The sequence below is a fragment of the Biomphalaria glabrata genome, chromosome 16, assembly GCF_947242115.1.
Source record: "Biomphalaria glabrata chromosome 16, xgBioGlab47.1, whole genome shotgun sequence".
NCBI classification, from domain to species: domain Eukaryota; kingdom Metazoa; phylum Mollusca; class Gastropoda; family Planorbidae; genus Biomphalaria; species Biomphalaria glabrata.
Genome location: NC_074726.1, coordinates 27,255,592 through 27,275,804, shown reverse-complemented (window position 1 = coordinate 27,275,804; position 20,213 = coordinate 27,255,592). Strand labels below are relative to the sequence as shown.

Below are 20,213 nucleotides of genomic sequence, written 5' to 3'. Positions count from 1 at the left end.
GCCAACATATTTATGATACTCTTTCTCACTATCTAATGTAAGATGGTTTTTAATTTTTCAGAAACAAACAATTTTTAAATGCATATATTTAACTTTTGGCTTGGACTTAATCTTTTTTGTGAAACATATTTTCCATTTTTTAAAGTATAAACCATTCGTCTTGTTTTCGCTTATTAATAAATATATTTGTTTGGATTATAGGTTCCCATGGTAGGCGGTATGTGATATCAGGCAATGCAGACTTCCAGTCAGCAGTGCCCCAGATCTCTCAGCTCCTAGACAACCTTCAGTCTACCAAACAACACCTTAATCAGCTGTGGAGTGTCAAGAAAATGAGACTGGAGCAATGTCTGCAGCTCAGAATTTTTGAAGAGGATGTAGAAAAGGTAATGTCTGTTATTTAAAGTTAAGGCCTGTGTTTATTTTGGTTTGGTTTGTAATTGTTATGTATGTCTTGAAGAATTAAGGCAACTATTGTCGTAGTTGGGCCAAACACTTTTAATCATTCAACACTGGAAGCCATCTTAGGCAGGAAGCCCTCTTGTTAACAACTAAAGACGCATAACTTACAATGACTAAGGACTATAACTTACATATATCAAGTATTAACATCCTTCCCTTTCTGTCGATGAGACATGTTCACTACAAACATTTCAAAATGTACACATGGCATATTAACAGTAATATACTGTTGTAACTCTGCCCTGCAACTGCTCATATGGTGTGCAACAGTGTTCTATTTAACCCCACACAAAGACATGACTGTTTAAATACAGAGTTTACATCCACTTGAAGTGACAAAAATGAAATAGAGTGTAGAGTTCTGGAGTTAGCAAATTAAATAGGTGTCTGCGACCTGCCTGATACCTGGCATAGGGGACCTTCCTTAAAGTTATTGCGACAAAATAATTATCTTGGACATTTTTCTTGGTTTGGTTCTCTAAATTTCTCTTTTCCCAAGATTCTGTGTTGCGTTATCACTTTTGGTTTAAACAATTACAGTAAGCAACAGAGCAAACTAAATTTAAGTAACCCGAAAGCTTAAAAAATCAGCTTTTTTCTGAAATGAATTATGGAAAGTGTGTACGAACGCTACTTTTGCCTTCCATTTTCTGGTTATTGAATTGTTGACTTAAATTAGCTTTATGTAATATATAAAAAGGTAAAGTAAAAGTCTTTCATAATAGATGTTAATAGGTATTTGATAAATTACCAGTGAAATTAACCATTACTGGGTTTATTGCACCCTAAAGTTCTGCAAACTAGTCTGTAGAGACAAGACAGAATAAACTAACTTAAGTTCCTCATGATAGGCGAGTGACAAAAGTAATTATTTATTCAGCTGCCACCACTGTTTTCTTCCTGACCAAAGTGACTTCTTCCCTTAGGATCTTTTGGTCTCATAGTAACTTAAGTCCTTATAATTCAAATGTTTTGTTGTGTGTAATGCACATTGTAAGACACATTTCCAGAAGGATAAGAAAGATATATTATTATTATTATTATCTTGGAGGCGTGGTGGCTGAGCGGTAAAGCGCTTGTTTTTTTTTTAACCGGGGATCCTGGGTTCGAATCCTGGTGAAGACTGGGATTTTTTATTTCGGGATCTTTCCCTCTGAGTCCACCCAGCTCTAATGGGTATCTGACATTAGTTGGGGAAAAGTAAAGGCAGTTGGTCATTGTGCTGGCCACATAACACCCACTTAATAGAATCCTAAATGCTGCTGGCAAAATCATTGGCAAAAAACAAACCCCATTTGGGCAGTTGTTTGAGACAAACATCTATAAAAAAGCTAACAAGATCCTCGAAATAAAGAATCACCCTTTGTGTCAGGATTTTGTGATTTTACCATCACAAAAGAGATACAAGACACCGATAGCAAAGACAAACAGACACAAACACTCTTTTGTTCCCCGGGCAATCAAATCATTAAATAAGAACAATCTGGTATAAACTTTGTCACATGTAAATTATGAGTGAGTCTGGTGTGAATGTACACTTTGGTTTCTTATAGTTATAATCAGGGTTCCCGCGGCCTCCTGATTTTTCAGGAGCTCCTGGAAATCTCCTGAAATTGCAAAATATATGAAAAAGTCCTGGAAATCTCCTGAAATTATTAAAAATCTCCTGAAAAGTCATAAGAATCTCCTGAAAAATAGACAAAATTGTCTTTTTGGGTGTCATTCAATATGAAAATCGCCGATCCTACGGGCGATTAAGAGAAAAAAAAAACGGCGAATTCAAGCCTAAAACGGAAGTTTCAATACTTTGTTTACTTTAATAGGCACTGGCATATATAAACATAGATCTAAGTACCGGTATTCTAAGTCTAAGTCTGTCTCGATCTCAAAAGTGATTTTTTAAAAAACAAATCTAGATATATGTATAGAATTATAGATCTACATAGATTTGATAGATCTGGAATTAGAATGAAAATGCTAGATCTATTTTATCTAGATCTATCTAAATCTAGAAAGACTTGATATTAAAATTAAGACTAGACCGTAAATCTAGATTAGATTGATTAGATCTAATAATATAAATATCTATCATCTAGGCGCTAGCTAGTAGATATCATAATACTTTTATACTAGTCTACTAGATTACTAGAAAATTACTAGTAGTAGATCTAGATCTACTATCATGATTTATGATCAGTATGATCTAGATCTAGTCAATCTAGATCTAGTTTATAGTAGTTTAAATTAGTAGTTATCTTCTAGATCTAGTAGTAGTACTAGTTACTAGATCTAGTAGATCTCTAGTCAGATCTAGAGATAGATATATCTAGTCACTAGTCAATCTAGATAGAGACAGATATAGTGATATAGTCAGTTACAGACAGTATATAATAGTTATAGTTACTGAATATAGGGCCTTCTATTCTACTTTTACTGTACTTTTTAGGGTGGAGGCCTTAGACTTAGAGTATATATGGTATATATACCATATATATATATAGATCTATATAGAGTATAATGGTATAGTCTATAGTCTACTAGATTTTATTTCTAGAATTCTAGATCTAATAGAGATCTACTTAGATTCTGGAATCTCTCTCTTAGTTTTAGTTTTATAAATCTAGATTGTGAAGTAGATGGGGCTTAGAGTATAGTGTAATATGGTCTATATAGTATTTAAGCTGCTATATAAAATTAAACTATTCATAGTTTTACAATCAAATTCACTTCTAGCTTTATGATTCAGAGCTAGATTTTTATAGATTTAAAGACACCTATTGTTAATAAAAACAATCAATGCAAGAGATTTCCACTGAAATAGGAAACTGATAATGATAATGTGTTATACATTGCAATTTGTTTAATTTTAGAGATTTTAATTAATTCCTAATGTTGACTAATACAAGCAATATATATAGAGAGAGTAGTGCTAATAGGCTTATTGGTTTACAAGTACTTTTTTTTACTCTTTAATCAGTTACTTTTGAATTCGCTAATTTGAAAAGGAAAAAAAAATTGTATACATGTATATGGTAATTCTTATATTTATTACTAAATATAGATATAGTTTGCATTTTTCCGCTCCTGAAATCGAATATTTTCTCCTGGAAAACTCCTGGAAATCTCCTGAAATCCTAATCTCAGAATGGTGGGGGAACCCTGTATAATGTTTTTTGTTTGGTGTAATGCACAAATTGTAAGACAAATTTCCTTACGGATAATAAAGATTATTATTATTATTATTATAATGTGTTGTATGATTAAAGGCAAAAGAGAATATAAGTCTATTATGTAATGAAGGCAAACTGTTATAGTTAAAATGTTTTTTGTTTGGTGTAATGCACAAATTGTAAGACAAATTTCCATACGGACAATAAAGATTATTATTATTATTATTATGTTATTATGTTAACCGCAGGCCACATAAACAGATGACCTTTACATCATCTGCCCTATAGACCACAAGGTCTGAAAGGGGAATTTTTTTTTCTTTATTATTATCTTAGTATGTGTATCTTGAGATAATGCTTCTATATTATCTGCACTGCTGCGCAGATTAGGCCAGATCCGACCATATTTAACAACGGAGTCAACAAAAACGCTAGCTGTGGCATTCATACTCTCCCGCCTTGACTACTGCAACGCCGTGCTAGCAGGTATACCTGATGACAAAATAGCCAAGCTGCAACGTATACAGAACAACGCCGCTCGAATAGTCCTTAAAAAAACTAGATTCTGCTACTACGCTCTTGCGCACGCTCCATTGGCTTCCCGTGAAAGCGAGAATCAATTACAAGGTCGCCACACTTTGTCATCAGTGTATATATAACAATGAGATGCCCTTGTACCTTAGCGAACTGATTAGTCCATATGTCCCCCAGAGAGCCCTGCGCTCAATGGACTCAATGCTTTTAGTAGTGCCACGTTTCTCCCTCAAAAGCTACGGTCTGCATGCTTTTTCAGTTCACGGACCAAAGGTTTGGAACTCACTCCCCATTGATCTCAGACAGACAACATGCTTCACTACTTTTAAGAAGAACATTAAGACCTATCTGTTTAAAACTTTTTTAGATTAACTGTTATTCTAGCTCTCAAGTTTTTGTTTGTTAACAGCGCTTTATAAATAAAATTATTATTATTATTCAGACCTCATCATTGTAAATAGTAATTTTAATTTGGTATTACAACTTCTGTTCCACATCTCCAGATGTTTGAGTGGATAAGTCACAACAGAGATTTATTTCTAGTCAACTACACAGAAATTGGCACTTGCCATCAGATGGCCGTTGAGTTGGAATCTGAACATTGTCAGTTTGCTACGAGTGCAGAGGTTGGTAGACTTGTATCTCATCATTGTGGCATTCATTCTGGAGTTGCTATTAAGCTATATCGCAAGATTAGTTGTTGGTTTTTTTTTCATTTTAAAATTGGGTTTATCTTATTAGCAGCACAAAAGGATTTAAATCTTTATGTATAACAAAACAAAAAATAGTGTTGCTTTAGGTAGCCCTCAGAGTATTTATAAAAAAAGGCAACTATCTAATTTAACTCTTTCTCTCCTATTCGACGATGCCATTGTTGATTTTGACTTCATTAAATTAAGTTAATGTTTAATTTTTTCACTTGACTTTGAATTATATAAAAAGAGCATGCATTTCTCTTTAATTCTATACCAAATACAACATTTTCTGATAACAAACAAGAAAGCTATTGAAGCCCAATCATAACAGTGGCAGTGAAATAGTAATGAGCAAATGAAGAATGCCTTCAAAACGTGGAAAAATAATTACGGGGAGAAAGAGTTAATACTTTGAGAATTATTCAGTTCACTGTTCACTTTGTTGCTTGTATTAATTCAATTTTTATGAATTTTTCTTTCAATCTAGCTTCAGTTTTTTTTGTTTAAACATCATTCAGTATGTTGACATCTAATAGAGTCCATAAGTTATGACTTGTTATTATCATTGTGCACAGAATGTCTACGTGAATATCACAAGAATTCTTGGCATGGCCCAGCGCATGTGTGACTCAGGTCATTATGCTTCCAATACAATCCGAATGGAGGGCGGAAGACTAGAGAGAGAGTGGAAAAGCCTGGCAGCAGCTCTAGAAGATAGGAGCACAGTGTTGAGGATGTCTGTGGTGTTTCATAAAAAAGCTGAACAGGTGAGTTTGGTTTCCTATGAATTGCAGTCCTTAAACCTATTTAATCACATCATTCTCTATGCATTGCTCTATGGATACAAATCAAATGAGTAGTACTTGCTATAGAAATTTAGTAATGATAATTTAATGTATAAAGCACTCTTAACCCTTAAAGTGCTGAGCTATTTTACAATGAATGCATACAAAATGAAATTACAATTCTGATGTTTAGAGGCACATTTTAGGGGTTAACAAACATAATGTAGGCTCAAAGCGCTTTGATAACATAACAAACATAAGCACGAGAGTTAAAATAATAAAGTAACATAAAAAAGGTTTTCTTGAATATAGTGAAACATGTTGTTTGTCTAAGATCAATGGGGAGCAAATTAAAAACCTTTGGTCCATGCTCTGAAAAAGTTGCAAACTTGATATTTCAAATGAGCATTTTTTGTTTTTTTTAAATGTTTTATATATTTCCCTAAAAATATACTGCAATGCTATATATGAAATTAAAACTATTATGATCTTTTAAAACTAGTGTGTATGTGATTATCTATCATGCTACTAAGAGTTAAATCAAAACAATTGCCATTCATATCAAGAGTTTTACTATTACCTTTAAAGAAATATAAATTTAGAAATAATTGCAAGAGGGTTAATAATCTGTAAATGAGCTGTCAAAATTTTATTGCCTTCACGACAATAGTAAATAAATATTAGTCTCATGAAATCTCTATTTTATTTTTATGGCGGTGCTACCTGGTGGTGTTAAATTTGTATTGCTTGTAGTATCTGGCTCAAGTGATAGTCTGGCAGAATACTTGTGAGAGTTTAAAGATTCCATCGGGCATAGAGGAGCTGGAGGATGCCCTGCAGCAACACCAGAATCTTATTGAAACCATCAGCCAGACTTATGCTGAGGTAGGTACTACCATGCAACTGTTTACCATCTAATGGTACACGTTTAGGGTGTCTCCGTTTACCACAAAATGTGCACTGTGAACCAGCGGTAAATATTTCTTTCAAAACCGTTCAGCTGGTTGGTAGTCATGGAATATAGTTCATCCGTCGTGGTTCGATGATGACCACTTTGTCATCCAGGGGGCTGAGGGCTTTTCACTGGGGTGTTATGCCTCCTCATGTGGCTGGTGAAACCTATGTGAGCCCGGAATGTTCGGCTGCACACTGGGCAGGTTATTCCAGCTGGAGCTAGTGTCGTGGGCCTTGCTTTTCTTCTCTGGCGTTTTTCCTCTGCCAGCGTGGTTCTCTTTTCCTCAGCAACCTGTGCGCCAGTTTTCACAGTGCGACGTCATGATGCTCTGTCATGTGCCTCTGTCTCCCAGGTGGCTGGGTCTATGCTGAACGCCTTAGTCATGGAATAGTCATGAAATTAACTCCTTGTTACTTGTTCTTGTATCCCTGTTTTGTAATCATGTTTGTATTTCATTTATTATTATCATGTTTGTATTCACGTAATCATGTTTGTATTTCACATATTATTATCATGTTTGTATTTTGTGTTAGTATTTGAAATAGTGTTTGTATTCAAACTGTATTCTGTTGGTCATAATCTGTTATGTGATACCTCTTTGTTAAATATTGAAATAAAGTCTTTCTCTTCATGTCTTGGGTTCAGTTTATCTTAGTAGTCAAGGAGTTAGTTTACACTTAAGTTTTGTTTTAAGGCATATTAGAGTCCAAAAGTTTTTCTTTGTGATAATTCAACTGTTGTCAGATAAGAAAAAATCTGGCACTTAATTTATCTAAAGTTGTGGCCTTTAAATATACCAACTGTCTGAGAAGTTCTTTGATATTGGAGGGTTCATATGTCCCATGTAATAAATTGTATATTTTATGTCTGAACTGTCCTACATAATAAATAGTTGATCTCTAAACTGTTTCAAGTATTTGTGTTCATTCTGCCCTTTTTATTATGCTTACTTCCTTTTTTAACTATGTTGTACCTTTTTTTTTTTTAAATTAAATTCTATTATGTCTCTTCTATCAAGGTATTTTCTTTAAGTAACATAATAATGTTTATCTGCAATGGTACTTTACTAGGTTTGTGGTGATGGTAAAGCTCTGCTAGACACACTGCAGACCCCAGTCACTTCCAGTAGTGCCAACTCCATCACAGCTAAGGCAGACTACTCTGAAGCAGCAGGTCATGTTTTAGATGTGGTTCATGAGGTAGGTTATCTCTCTTTGCTAGTTCTTGTGGATCTTGTTTTTTTATGTGGTCTTGTAAGCTGAAACGTAGTGCTATAAAATAAAATCAAAGACTCAACAAATTTCTTTGCTTTTTTTTCTAGTAAATAAGTACTGACTGTAAGTAAGTAAGTATTATTTAGTTCATACAATTTCATTAAGTCATAAACTGTATGATTTTTGTTTTGTCTGGCCTCTAGGTGTTAGCTCACCAACGTCACTTGGAACAAATATGGCATGGGAAGAAGGTGAAGTTGCATCAGCGACTGGGACTAAGGCTGTTTCAACAAGATGTGAAACAGGTTGGTATCATTTTGAATTTATATTGTTTTCTGCACTAAATGTAAGCACTTTATGGTGAATTTGCTGATACTATTCTATGACTCTTGTGACAATGTATACAATATAGCATATAGTGTGTAGTTTGTCTCTTTACAATGTTTACACAATATATGATATAGTGTGTAGTTGCAATAAAATTGTCACTCAGTTTTAATAGGGTTAGCCGTTTGGATGTAGCTGCTGACAGCTAGTACAGCTACCCTTGTAAGCATGTACAGAAACTTGAATAAAGTTGAAAAAACTTATTTTCTATTTAAACTAAATAACCTTACCTTTATTTATCTGATCCATACAAGTTTCAAAACAAATGAAACAACAGGATGTCAACACTATACTCTTTTCAAAACTACTGCTTTAAATAAATAAATTTAAATTAATCACATCTGGCTCTATCTTGTTTCCTCTCTCTTCTACCATTCATCCCTTTTATCCCTTCTTATGCATAAAGTTCCCCTTTCAGACTTTGTGGACTATAGGGCAGATGATGTAAAGGTTATCTGTTTATGTGGCCTATGATTAACAAGGGTGTTATGTGGCCAGAACAACGACCAACTGTCTTTACTTTTCCCCAACTAATGTCAGGTACCCATTAGAGCTGGGTGGACTCAGAGGCGCCCGAATATCCCGAAATTAAAAATTCCAGTCTTCACCAGGTTTCAAACCCTGGACCCGGTTTGAAAGCCAAGTGCTTTACCGCTCAGCCACCACGCCTCCCCTTCTTATGCATAAAGGGATGAATGGTAGAAGAGAGAGGAAACAGTAGATAGAACAAGGTGTGATTAATTTTATGTTGTCCTATAACATTTTTGTTATTAAATTTCTATGTGAACATTTGCTTCATAAAGATAAATTCTTTAATTCATTTTTTTAAAAATTGAAATTAGATTTGAATTCAAGCTATTGAAAACAAAAATTAATTTTACCTTTTAAGAGAAATACATTTTATAGAAAAAATAACTTTGACCCTTTAAAATAGAAATACATTTTGTTGAAATTATAAACTTTACCCTTGAAAAGAAATACATTATATGGAAATAATAAATTTTACCCTTTAGGAGAAAAAGATTTTATGGAAACAACTTCAACATTGTGTCATGCTTGTATGACTTTAATCACGCTGACATCTGCAATATTTTAAGTTTTAGTATCACTGCCTGGTATGGCAATCTGAGCATTAAAAATAAAAATAAACTTCATAGAATCCTAAATGCAGCTGGTAAAATCATTGGCTAAAAAACAAACCCCATTTGGGCAGCTGATTTAGACAAACATCCTTAAAAAAAGCTAAAAAGATTCTAGAAATAAAAAATCACGCCATGGGTCAGAATTTTGTGATATTACCATCACAAAAGAGAAACAAGACACTGATAGCAGGGACAAGCAGAGACAAAAAACTCTTGTTACCCTGGCAATAAAATCATTAAATAAAAACATCTGATATAAACTTTTCACATGTAAATTATAAGTGAGTCAGGTGTGAATGTACATTTTGTTTTTTTATAGTTATAATGTTTTGTTTGGTGTAATGCACAAATTGTAAGACAAATTTCCTTACCGACAATAAAGATAAATATTATTATTATTATTATTATTATGATATTTCCACCCTTATCCTCGGCGCTCTGACAGAATGTTTGGGAAGTAGGTCATGACGTTTCTTTCAAGCCAATATCTGAAACTTTTACAGGCTGGTCAAGATTGCTAAGGGATCTGTCACTAAAGACTTGAATAGTAAAGATGTTTTCCATCAATGAATTCCCATGATTTTTTCAGATTTCTATTAAAAATGGATAAACTTGTGTTGTTTCTGTCTAGGTGATTGATTGGTTGAACAACCATGGGGATGTTTTCCTCAAAAAGAACATCTCCATCGGCAAGTCTTTACAGAGAGCAAAGGCGTTACAGAAGAGCCATGAGCACTTTGAATCTGTGGCTAGGGTGAGTACTCACTAAGATTTTATTAGGGCCCGCTAGTACAATCTATTGCTGTTATGATTCGGCTAACTTTGTATCTTGTTGTTTTCTAGAAATATTTTTTTTTCTGTGGCCCATTAACCTATAAAATCTGTCCAAGAGTGTTTTAAGTCTTCTGTTGTTATTTTTAGTGTTGTAAACACAATCATGTATAATGTCTACTTGTAAAAATCACATTTATTCATATATTAGTTTGAAGTTACTGCTTTATAGTTCCTGGTACACCCAACACTACATCAAAGAAAATGCATGCTCTTTTTACAAAGCTTATATCAAATCACTCTGCCTGTCTGTCTGTCTAATTGTCTGTCTGTCAGGTAAAAAGTTTGAACAAGTTACTGTTCCAATTTCCCATTCTTGGATCAAGTTAAAACTTAGCACAATTTTACATTATACCTGACAAGACATGAATAAATAAAAAAATTAACAATTATTTAATAAATTGTTGGTGATTAATTTTTCTATTTGATATGGAAATAAGATGAATAAATGCTACTGAATGAGAGATATGGATGTTTGTATGGATTTAATCCCCTTATTACAGTTTGAGACATTTATTCTCCCACTTCCCATTCTTGGGTCAAGTTGAAATTTTGCATACTTATTCATAGTCGATAATAATACCCAAATCAATCCAAAAATTAACCAATTAGTTGATCAATTCATACTAATTAATTAATTTTGTTTATGGCAGAAAAGGAGCTAAATCCTGTAATTTTCAGATAAATGGCGGTACTTAGTGGTTCTTTCCCATAAATAAGCTTTGTTTTTAAAAAGTATTAATTTGTCTGTTTCTTTGTTTTTTCTTAATGTTCTTGATCTTTATTAACTGTCTGGTGGATGCACAAGCATTGAAAGAAACTTTGTTTTAACAGATTTATTTAGAAGAGACGAATGATTTAATAATTTTTATACAAACTGTAATTAAAATCACAAGTGTGCACTAATTGAAGAGTTAGGGTTAGAAAACAATACAAACTAACCATTAGGTCATGCTTCTAGAACTAATAGACTGAAAGATAAGATAAGATAAAGGGTCTACATAGGCAGGAAGTTTAAAAAGAAAATGAACCAATAATTGTAATATGATGCATATACAGAAAAGTAAAAGTAAATACAATACAATCATAACAGTTGAGATTTTTACATAAAAGATGAGTGGTTTGTCAAATATTTTAGAAATGAATCACTAGACCATCAAGATTCATGAATAATCATTTTATATGTAGAATACATGCTTTGGGTGGAGCTTTCCTTGTTTTGAAAATTAGGACCTTTTTTACTTCAATTGTAATCTTGTTTGAAGTGCTAAAGATCTAGATTTCAAAGTTCCTTGTTCACGATGTCTTAAAAATGGTTTATTTGTATGTGCAGACAATTTGCATAACTCGCTTTAAGAGAAATGGGCATGCTTTTTGGAAGACAAGTAACTGTCATACTATGAAGATGTATTTTAAATATGATGGCAATAGTGAAAGAGATTGGTGATACATAATAGATATGAGATAGTAAACATTTGGATATGAGATAGTAAACTTTTACAATAATGGTTTATATGAATCAGTAATCTAAACACTTATTAGACTTTTTCAAAACCAAAAAAGTACACACTCAGATGACCCAATGGAAATTTTTTATAAACTTTTTTTTTATATACTATGTAAAATGTCATGATCAAGAATTTGTAGAGTTTAAAAGCTATCTTGCAAACTAGAATGTAAAATAGATATCAAATTCTGGAGTTTAGAATTTATTTCTATCATCTTTTATTGAAAGCTTTAGCTTAAGTTTTTTGTATTATTGTGGTTTGGTGAAAAGCTCAAAAGATAAAACAAAATCTTTATTGATAGTACCACCTGTCTGTAGTCCCTATCGGCTCGCTGTTCAATTGGTGGTTGTCTTATGTTTCCGATTCCAGCTTACCAAATAAGAACTTAACACTGCTTCTCCATCAAAAAGATGTGTTTGACAGTATACTAATAGCTAATCATAAATCTACCAGGGTGTAGCACTGGGTGCTGCAAACTGCCAATCATAAATAATGAATGAATAAAAGCTTAAGTGTTAAGAACAAAATATAAAGTACAACAAGAACAACAAAACAAATCAATGGTGTCTGGCTGTCTGCTCTGTCTCTCACTATTGCAAAACCACGTTTAGGCTGAAACTCCTGCGTTCTGTAACAAACACCCCAATTCTGAAACAGTATTAACAATTTTTAAAAATCTAGTACAGTAGAAGTAATTTAATATCCTAATTAGCTTTCAATGTGTTCAATTTGTGAGCTATTTTTTTTTTTTCCATGACATAAAATACGGCAAATTTATTAATTATTATTAATAATTTTAATAATTAATTGATAGAGTTCAGGCCATCCAATTAGTATTGCAAAATATTTAATTATGCATATTTTTTAAATATATTTTTAAAAATTACTTTAAATTAATCAGAATGTGAGGTATCTAATTCATAAAGAATGTTAATTTTCTAAATTGCCAACTTTGTAAACTAAGATGTAAACATTCCTAGACTCTGTTAGTCATGCTACAACAATCTGGAAGAAATGGTTTCATATAAGAACCATCACTCTAGTTGACATTCCAGTCAGAAGGTAATGGATCTCAAGTTTTGAATTAATCTCCCTTGCCACTGCTATAACAATCATTAGCTTTTGCTTTTCTTTTCTTTTTTTTTTTAAAATTCTAAAACTGTACTCAGTAGGATCATATCTTAAGTAAACAAGTGACTTGGTTAATAAACAAATGCACTGGGCAAGCAGAGATAGTTTAAACATTTCAACCAATTTGGCAAATACATAGAGTACGAACAATAAAATATATGCACTAACTGCAGCAAGTGTCATGAATGTATTTCATTCATTTTTATTTTTTTTGGTTGGTTGGATTTTTGTTTTGTTTTACTGTTTGTGTCCCTTTTTTGTTCAGACAATGTTATTCATATAGTTGGCATGGCTAGTAAGATACTGTTTGTTTTTGTTATAGACATTCTCACTATTGGAAGTGAATAAGTCTCACTAAGGGTGTAAGAGTTATAAAAGAAATCTGCAAGTTATAGAATGGCCAGGAGTTTTGTTTATGTGTTACATCTATGTTACTGTAGTCGTACATGATAGATTAATACATTTATGGCAGTAAACTTCTCTTTATAGGGCAGTATATTATTCAACTTGATTAGCTTAAATGTATTTGAAAAAACAAACAAATTGAGAACCATAGATGTATTTGAAAATAAACTTGTAATGTAGGAGCTTAGATGTATTTGAAAAACAAACAAGTAAGTTTGCTAAATAAAGATTTTCTCCAAATATGTCCAAGCTGAAATATTATTTTTTCCTTTAATCATTAAATATACATAAAGAAAAAAACAAACAAACCCCTCCCAACTAACAAACAAATAAAAAAGAAAACTAGAAATAAAATTTAAGATTTTAAATACAGTATTGTGCTATGGTCATGATTTGTGAGAAGTTCATCAAGACTTTGTCTGCTTATTTCCCTTGTCCCAATACCCCCCCCCCCCCCCTACTGCCTCCATCCTTTTTTCCCCATCCACCAAACCTGTTACAGACATTCATTCATAAACTTTCCTCATTTGTAGGTGATGGGTGGCTGACTAAACACGTTCACACTTACAGCATGCACACACACACACACACACACACACACACGCACCCTCACGCCCCTTGCAGTGAAATGCATAAAGCACGCACCAGCAGTAGTATCTAGTTTTTAAAGTTTGTTTACATTCACGAACTGTGAGAAACTGAAACTGCTGCAACTGTTTACTAGCATTTCTAGTCGTAGTCTGATGCATTTCTAATGCAGACACGTTAGTGTGAAGGCATGTAAATATTAATATTAAATAGATAACTTAGTAAATAAGAAAGAAAAATACAGCTGCCTTAGTTTTATGGGATATTGATGCATCCCATTACCTTATTTTGTCTCTCTCTATTTATCTATTTTTGTCTGTCAAGTTATATGGGATATTGATGCATCCCATTACCTTATTTTGTCTCTCTCTCTCTCTATTTATCTATTTTGTCTGTCTAGTTATATGGGATATTGATGCATCCCATTACCTTATTTTGTCTCTCTCTCTCTCTATTTATCTATTTTTGTCTGTCAAGTTATATGGGATATTGATGCATCCCATTACCTTATTTTGTCTCTCTCTATTTATCTATTTTTGTCTGTCTAGTTATATGGGATATTGATGCATCCCATTACCTTATTTTGTCTCTCTCTATTTATCTATTTTTGTCTGTCAAGTTATATGGGATATTGATGCATCCCATTACCTTATTTTTTCTCTCTCTATTTATCTATTTTTGTCTGTCTAGTTATATGGGATATTGATGCATCCCATTACCTTATTTTGTCTCTCTCTCTCTCTATTTATCTATTTTTGTCTGTCTAGTTATATGGGATATTGATGCATCCCATTACCTTATTTTGTCTCTCTCTATTTATCTATTTTGTCTGTCTAGTTATATGGGATATTGATGCATCCCATTACCTTATTTTGTCTCTCTCTCTTTCTATTTATCTATTTTTGTCTGTCAAGTTATATGGGATATTGATGCATCCCATTACCTTATTTTGTCTCTCTCTATTTATCTATTTTGTCTGTCTATTTATATGGGATATTGATGCATCCCATTACCTTATTTTGTCTCTCTCTATTTATCTATTTTTGTCTGTCTAGTTATATGGGATATTGATGCATCCCATTGCCTTATTTTGTCTCTCTCTATTTATCTATTTTTGTCTGTCAAGTTATATGGGATATTGATGCATCCCATTACCTTATTTTTTCTCTCTCTATTTATCTATTTTTGTCTGTCTAGTTATATGGGATATTGATGCATCCCATTACCTTATTTTGTCTCTCTCTCTCTCTATTTATCTATTTTTGTCTGTCTAGTTATATGGGATATTGATGCATCCCATTACCTTATTTTGTCTCTCTCTATTTATCTATTTTGTCTGTCTAGTTATATGGGATATTGATGCATCCCATTACCTTATTTTGTCTCTCTCTCTTTCTATTTATCTATTTTTGTCTGTCAAGTTATATGGGATATTGATGCATCCCATTACCTTATTTTGTCTCTCTCTATTTATCTATTTTGTCTGTCTATTTATATGGGATATTGATGCATCCCATTACCTTATTTTGTCTCTCTCTCTCTCTATTTATCTATTTTTGTCTGTCAAGTTATATGGGATATTGATGCATCCCATTACCTTATTTTGTCTCTCTCTATTTATCTATTTTGTCTGTCTATTTATCTATCTCTGTTGCATTTAATAATAAACCAATATAGGAGATATAAAGACAGACACAGATATGTATGAATATTTTACTTTGCCAACTAAATGAATAGCCTTTCTAGACTCAAAGCTTTGACTTTCTAATCAGGATTCCATTCAGTCTGTGGTGGACAGACATTCATTTAGCCATCTGCATTTCAGTGTCATCAGTAAGGCTTAATACAAATGTGTTCTTGATTTCACATGGGCCATTCCGATTCTCTCCATGCTCTTACTCACATTTGTAGTATTAGCTGAAATGTCAACTCCCGGTTCTGAATGCAATTTAATTGCTGAAGGCTTATCTTACACTGTTTTTTTTTTTTTTGTTCCTTCACAAGATTTTTTTTTCCTCTCACATATTCAATGAAAGTAAAATGTAATAAGTCTTTTGGATGTCTTGACATTTGCCCTGTGGTTTCACTACCCCCCCCCTTTTACCCTTTTCCTTTTTTTTCCAATTCATTCCAACAATCTCTACCTATTAAAATGTTTGAATGATTCAAAGATTTAATTGCTAGTAAGCAGAGATTTTAATGGCCAGCCAGAAGGAGGAAAAAGGGGGGGGGGATAGTTATGTTTATTGCTTCTTCTTTGCACAACAATGGCAGCAATTTCCATGTCATTTTCACTGTGGGAGGAGGGGGGGGGCGAGCAATTCATGCCTGGGGTAGGGGGGTTGTGAGGGATGGGGCTGTGGGAAACTGATAAGCTTTTCTTATAGACCTGCATATATGAAACATGACACCTAAACATCCTTTCACTGAATGCTCACAGTTGTCTCTTAGCTGTACACAGTCATCTGCCCTTGGATGCACTAGGCCTACTAACAATTTTTTTTTTTTCAGTTTTAAAAAAAAATGTGTAGGTCCAGTAGTGATTCATTTATGTTATTTCGTTTTAAAAAAATTGTAAATGAATTTAACTGAAAAAAAAAACTTTAATAAAATTAAAAAGGATAAAGAATAAAGAATGGGTTTTTTTTTTCAGATTTTTCTTCAGAATTTGCATTTTTGTTGTTGAAAATTAACTTTTTTTTTTTTTTTTTAATTTAAGAATTTTTTTTTACCATTAGATATAATAATTAAAAAAAAAGAACAACAATAAAATGTGGTAAATTATATTGTAAAATAAAATTCTGTGTGGGAAAAAAAAAGTTGTGTTCAAACGGCAATGCATCTTCTCCTAGCAATTAATGTTGTGAATTGGTTGGGGTGTGGGGTGTGTGTGGGAAGATTTCAAAGCCTTAACATTCATGGGTAAAACACACACTCACACTGAAAAGAATGTATGGAACAATAATGCTGGAACAAAAATGCTTTAAGAAGGGGAAAAAAAAAAGCCAAAACATTTTAACAACAAAAGTTTGATGTCAGGAATGCAAGTGTGATGTCTAGGTCATGTGATAGATGCTGTGTCTTGTGGGACTGGCTAATTGATTCAACAGAGTCCACGGGTTGTACTATTTTACTTGCAGGCTATTGAACTTGTAAGGTTTTGATTTTTTTCGAAGTTCAAAAATTGATTTTATTTTTAAAAATATATTTTTAGCATTCTTATTGAAAGAAGACAAAACACACAAAAAATTTTGCTGCTGAACATCAGAGCAAGTGAATCATTTATTAATCTATTAATTTTTGTTTGTTTATAGTTTGGTTACATTATTATATGTTTGTATTTATTTATTAACCTAAGATACATTGCTTTATTAAGTTAGATAGGCACAAATATATTTGAGCAGTTAATTCTAAATACTATTTTGAGTCTCTCTATTGCCAAATCTCTGATGAGATTTGATCTAATAAAAAAAAATTTTCTTAAAAAAAAAAAAAAGGCCAAAAAAAAAAAAAAACATACTGGTCCATTGAAATATTTCATTTATGAAAATGCTAACAGTTTTTTTTTGTACCTCAAAAATGATTATTCATTGATTATTATTCTACCAAGGTAACCATCTGTATTCAATACATTGCTTTAGCTTACATATAGCATTTAGAATATTTACCCCAATATTTTTACACTAAAACTTTTTTATTTTCATTGATCCACTTACATTGTACAATTTCATAACTCTCAAGGTGCTATGGTTTCTAATCTAATTTTCTTAAGCATGCTACATGCTATGATTATATTGTACATTGATTATATGTGTTATCCAACCCTGCTTAGTAATAAGAAAAAAACAAAACAAGTATTGACATTTGTTTTATGGAAAATTATTCAATGTTTTTTTTTTATGTATTCTTCTTTACTAGAACACAATAACTAATGCTGAGAAACTCTTGGCTGCGGCTGATGAGCTGGCACAAACTGGGGAGTGTGATGCCACCGAGATATACAGTGAGGCTCATGAGCTAGAGCAACGGATGCATTCTTTCTTGACCGCTCTCCAAAGGCGGAGGGCTGTGCTGGACAATACTGTCATTTTCTACTCTCATGTCCATGAAGTAATTTTAAAACTCTACTTTATATGACTTTTTTTAGTCAGTTTAATCATATTAATGTCTTTGTAATCCAGGAGACAATAATTCGGGCTCACAAGTTTTAAAATAGCCTAAAACTATAAGATAGTTTTGAAAAATTAGCTAGGTGAATTGTAAAAGAAGTAATTTAGAACAAATTCTGATGGTTGTTTTTGAACTTCTCATAGATGTATTATGTAGAATACCTTATAAAGTGAATAAGGCAATGCTTAGTTTTGTTGTTAATTTTAATTTCATGCCAATATAAGTTGTATAGCTTAAATTGCTTTTATTACTTTTTTGTACACAGTTTATATATAGCTAGAGTTAACCCAATGAAACATTTTACTTGGGAGACTTGTCAGTTCAATTATATTATGAATACAGTTGTAAAAAACATACCAGGACTGTTGAAATGAAAGCCCTGAGCTCTGGTGAAGAGTTTCAATTTTAGTATATATTTGTGGACTCTCTGGGGTCTGAAGTAAAAGCAGTTAGTTATAGAGATTCTACATGGATATTTGTAAACTTGAGCTCACTATACATGCCTTTTACATAATAAGGTCTGAAAGAGGACTTTTATTTGTATTCCTTAACATGCTGTTGATGCCTTAAGTACATTTTTGTCTAACTATCCTATTCAGTTGACCAATTGGCTTGAAGACCTCCACACAGAACTACAGAGTACAGAGTTGGCAGACAGCGTGGAAGGAGCTGAACAGTTGATAGCGCAGTTCAATCAGCAGAGGGAGACCACAGTGGAGGCAGCCATTAACACTGTAGGGGAAGGGGAGACACTTCTGGAACAACTCAGGTAGGCCTTCTTATACTTTTTGAACGAAAGGCCACTTATTGTGGGCTTAATCTGTTTTTTGTTTTGTATTTCAGTCTTCAACAGATTTTGTTTTCGGTATGAATATGAGTTCATAAAAATTAGTATAAAAATAATTCATATTCATTTCCTTAATATCATTTGAACATGCTTGATGACTTTTGATACATTTTTTTCCTCTTCTAGGATCATTTCAATGGAAACGGAAAAGACTGGCCATAGTGCAGATTATAAGCATATAGAAGGTAAGAAAGGCACATTGTACCATGTCAGAATTTTTAAAAAACTTTTATAGTAGATGTAATTAGGCTGTTATTCATTGGGTGTTTTCTTGCTAGATACTGAGTCCATACGGAAAAGATATGGGATAACAGAGATAACATTATAGATATTGATAATTAATCAATTATTGATATTTAACATTGCCATATCATTATATGTTACTTATAAGATTTAACAAGGTCAACATTAAAGTTAGAAGACCTCAACCCATAGTGATAGTCATTGAGCAGTTGTCTGTATTCTTTCTGCTTAGATTCTCAACCCACACAAATTATTGATGGGGTATCTAATCCCTAATGGGGAAAGTAAAAAGGGTCTCTAATTACTGTGCTGGTACTCATCTTCTCATATACTGTAGGCTACAGAAAGGTGCAAGCTTTAATTCTTTTCCTTTAAGTAGGAAGCTTGAAGTTGTGTGGTTTGCACCCCATCCAGGAGGACATCACTATGTTCTCAAATTTGAACTCTGACCCCCCACCCCAACTGCCAACCTGTAAGAGGTTTAGGCTAGGATGTAATGATCTTCATTTCTAAATGAACATCTGAAAATTCCAAGTCCCGTCACAAAACAGAAAAAAAAATTGTTTACTCTTGCTTCCCTCTTCTTGCCAAACTAAATGATCTTACATGATATTTACAGGAAGTTTGACTGTTTTAAATACACTTAATATCAATGCTTATTTTCCCAATGCCCAGGTGTTCTCAGTCAGTTGAATGAAAGTCGTAGTCAGCTAGAAGATCTCTGGGCTGCTAGGAAAATGAAACTGGATCTTTGTCTGCAGTTGCAAGTGTTTGAAAGAGATGCCATGGAGGTAACAGATTGTACATTGATTGTAATACAACAGAGATAAGAGGAAAATAAGCATTAAGTGAAACTTAACTTGATTTACTGTAAACAAACAGCATAAACTAACACTGAAGTACATTTAGTGTAGATCCTTAGCATTTAATAACAATAATATCCATAAATAATAATAATAATACAAAAAGTAAGCATCCATGTTTCCTACTATTTTCTGTTAATAATAAGACAGATTATTTGCTTGTTATTTTAAGTTTTGTTTTTTAATGAGTTTATTTTATTTACATGTTTATAAAAAGTTTGGACAAAATTTCCAAGAAAAAATGTTTTAATTAACCTTCTTGCTTTTTCTGCTGCACTAGATC

General features: G+C 32.7%; 1 protein-coding gene across 2 annotated transcripts in view; it reads left to right on the top strand.

Moving 5' to 3' along the window:
• The window catches only part of LOC106074210 (kalirin-like), a 213,023-nt gene that overhangs the window by 13,412 nt on the left and 179,398 nt on the right, over positions 1 to 20,213 (top strand). For both annotated transcript variants that reach the window (XM_056014173.1, XM_056014172.1), the window contains exons 8-18: positions 202 to 386; positions 4,670 to 4,792; positions 5,437 to 5,628; positions 6,400 to 6,531; positions 7,672 to 7,800; positions 8,019 to 8,120; positions 9,976 to 10,098; positions 17,726 to 17,917; positions 18,577 to 18,746; positions 18,951 to 19,009; positions 19,743 to 19,858. In XM_056014173.1, the coding sequence (XP_055870148.1) occupies positions 202 to 386; positions 4,670 to 4,792; positions 5,437 to 5,628; positions 6,400 to 6,531; positions 7,672 to 7,800; positions 8,019 to 8,120; positions 9,976 to 10,098; positions 17,726 to 17,917; positions 18,577 to 18,746; positions 18,951 to 19,009; positions 19,743 to 19,858 (1,523 nt within the window). The remainder of the gene's footprint in view (positions 1 to 201; positions 387 to 4,669; positions 4,793 to 5,436; positions 5,629 to 6,399; positions 6,532 to 7,671; positions 7,801 to 8,018; positions 8,121 to 9,975; positions 10,099 to 17,725; positions 17,918 to 18,576; positions 18,747 to 18,950; positions 19,010 to 19,742; positions 19,859 to 20,213) is intronic.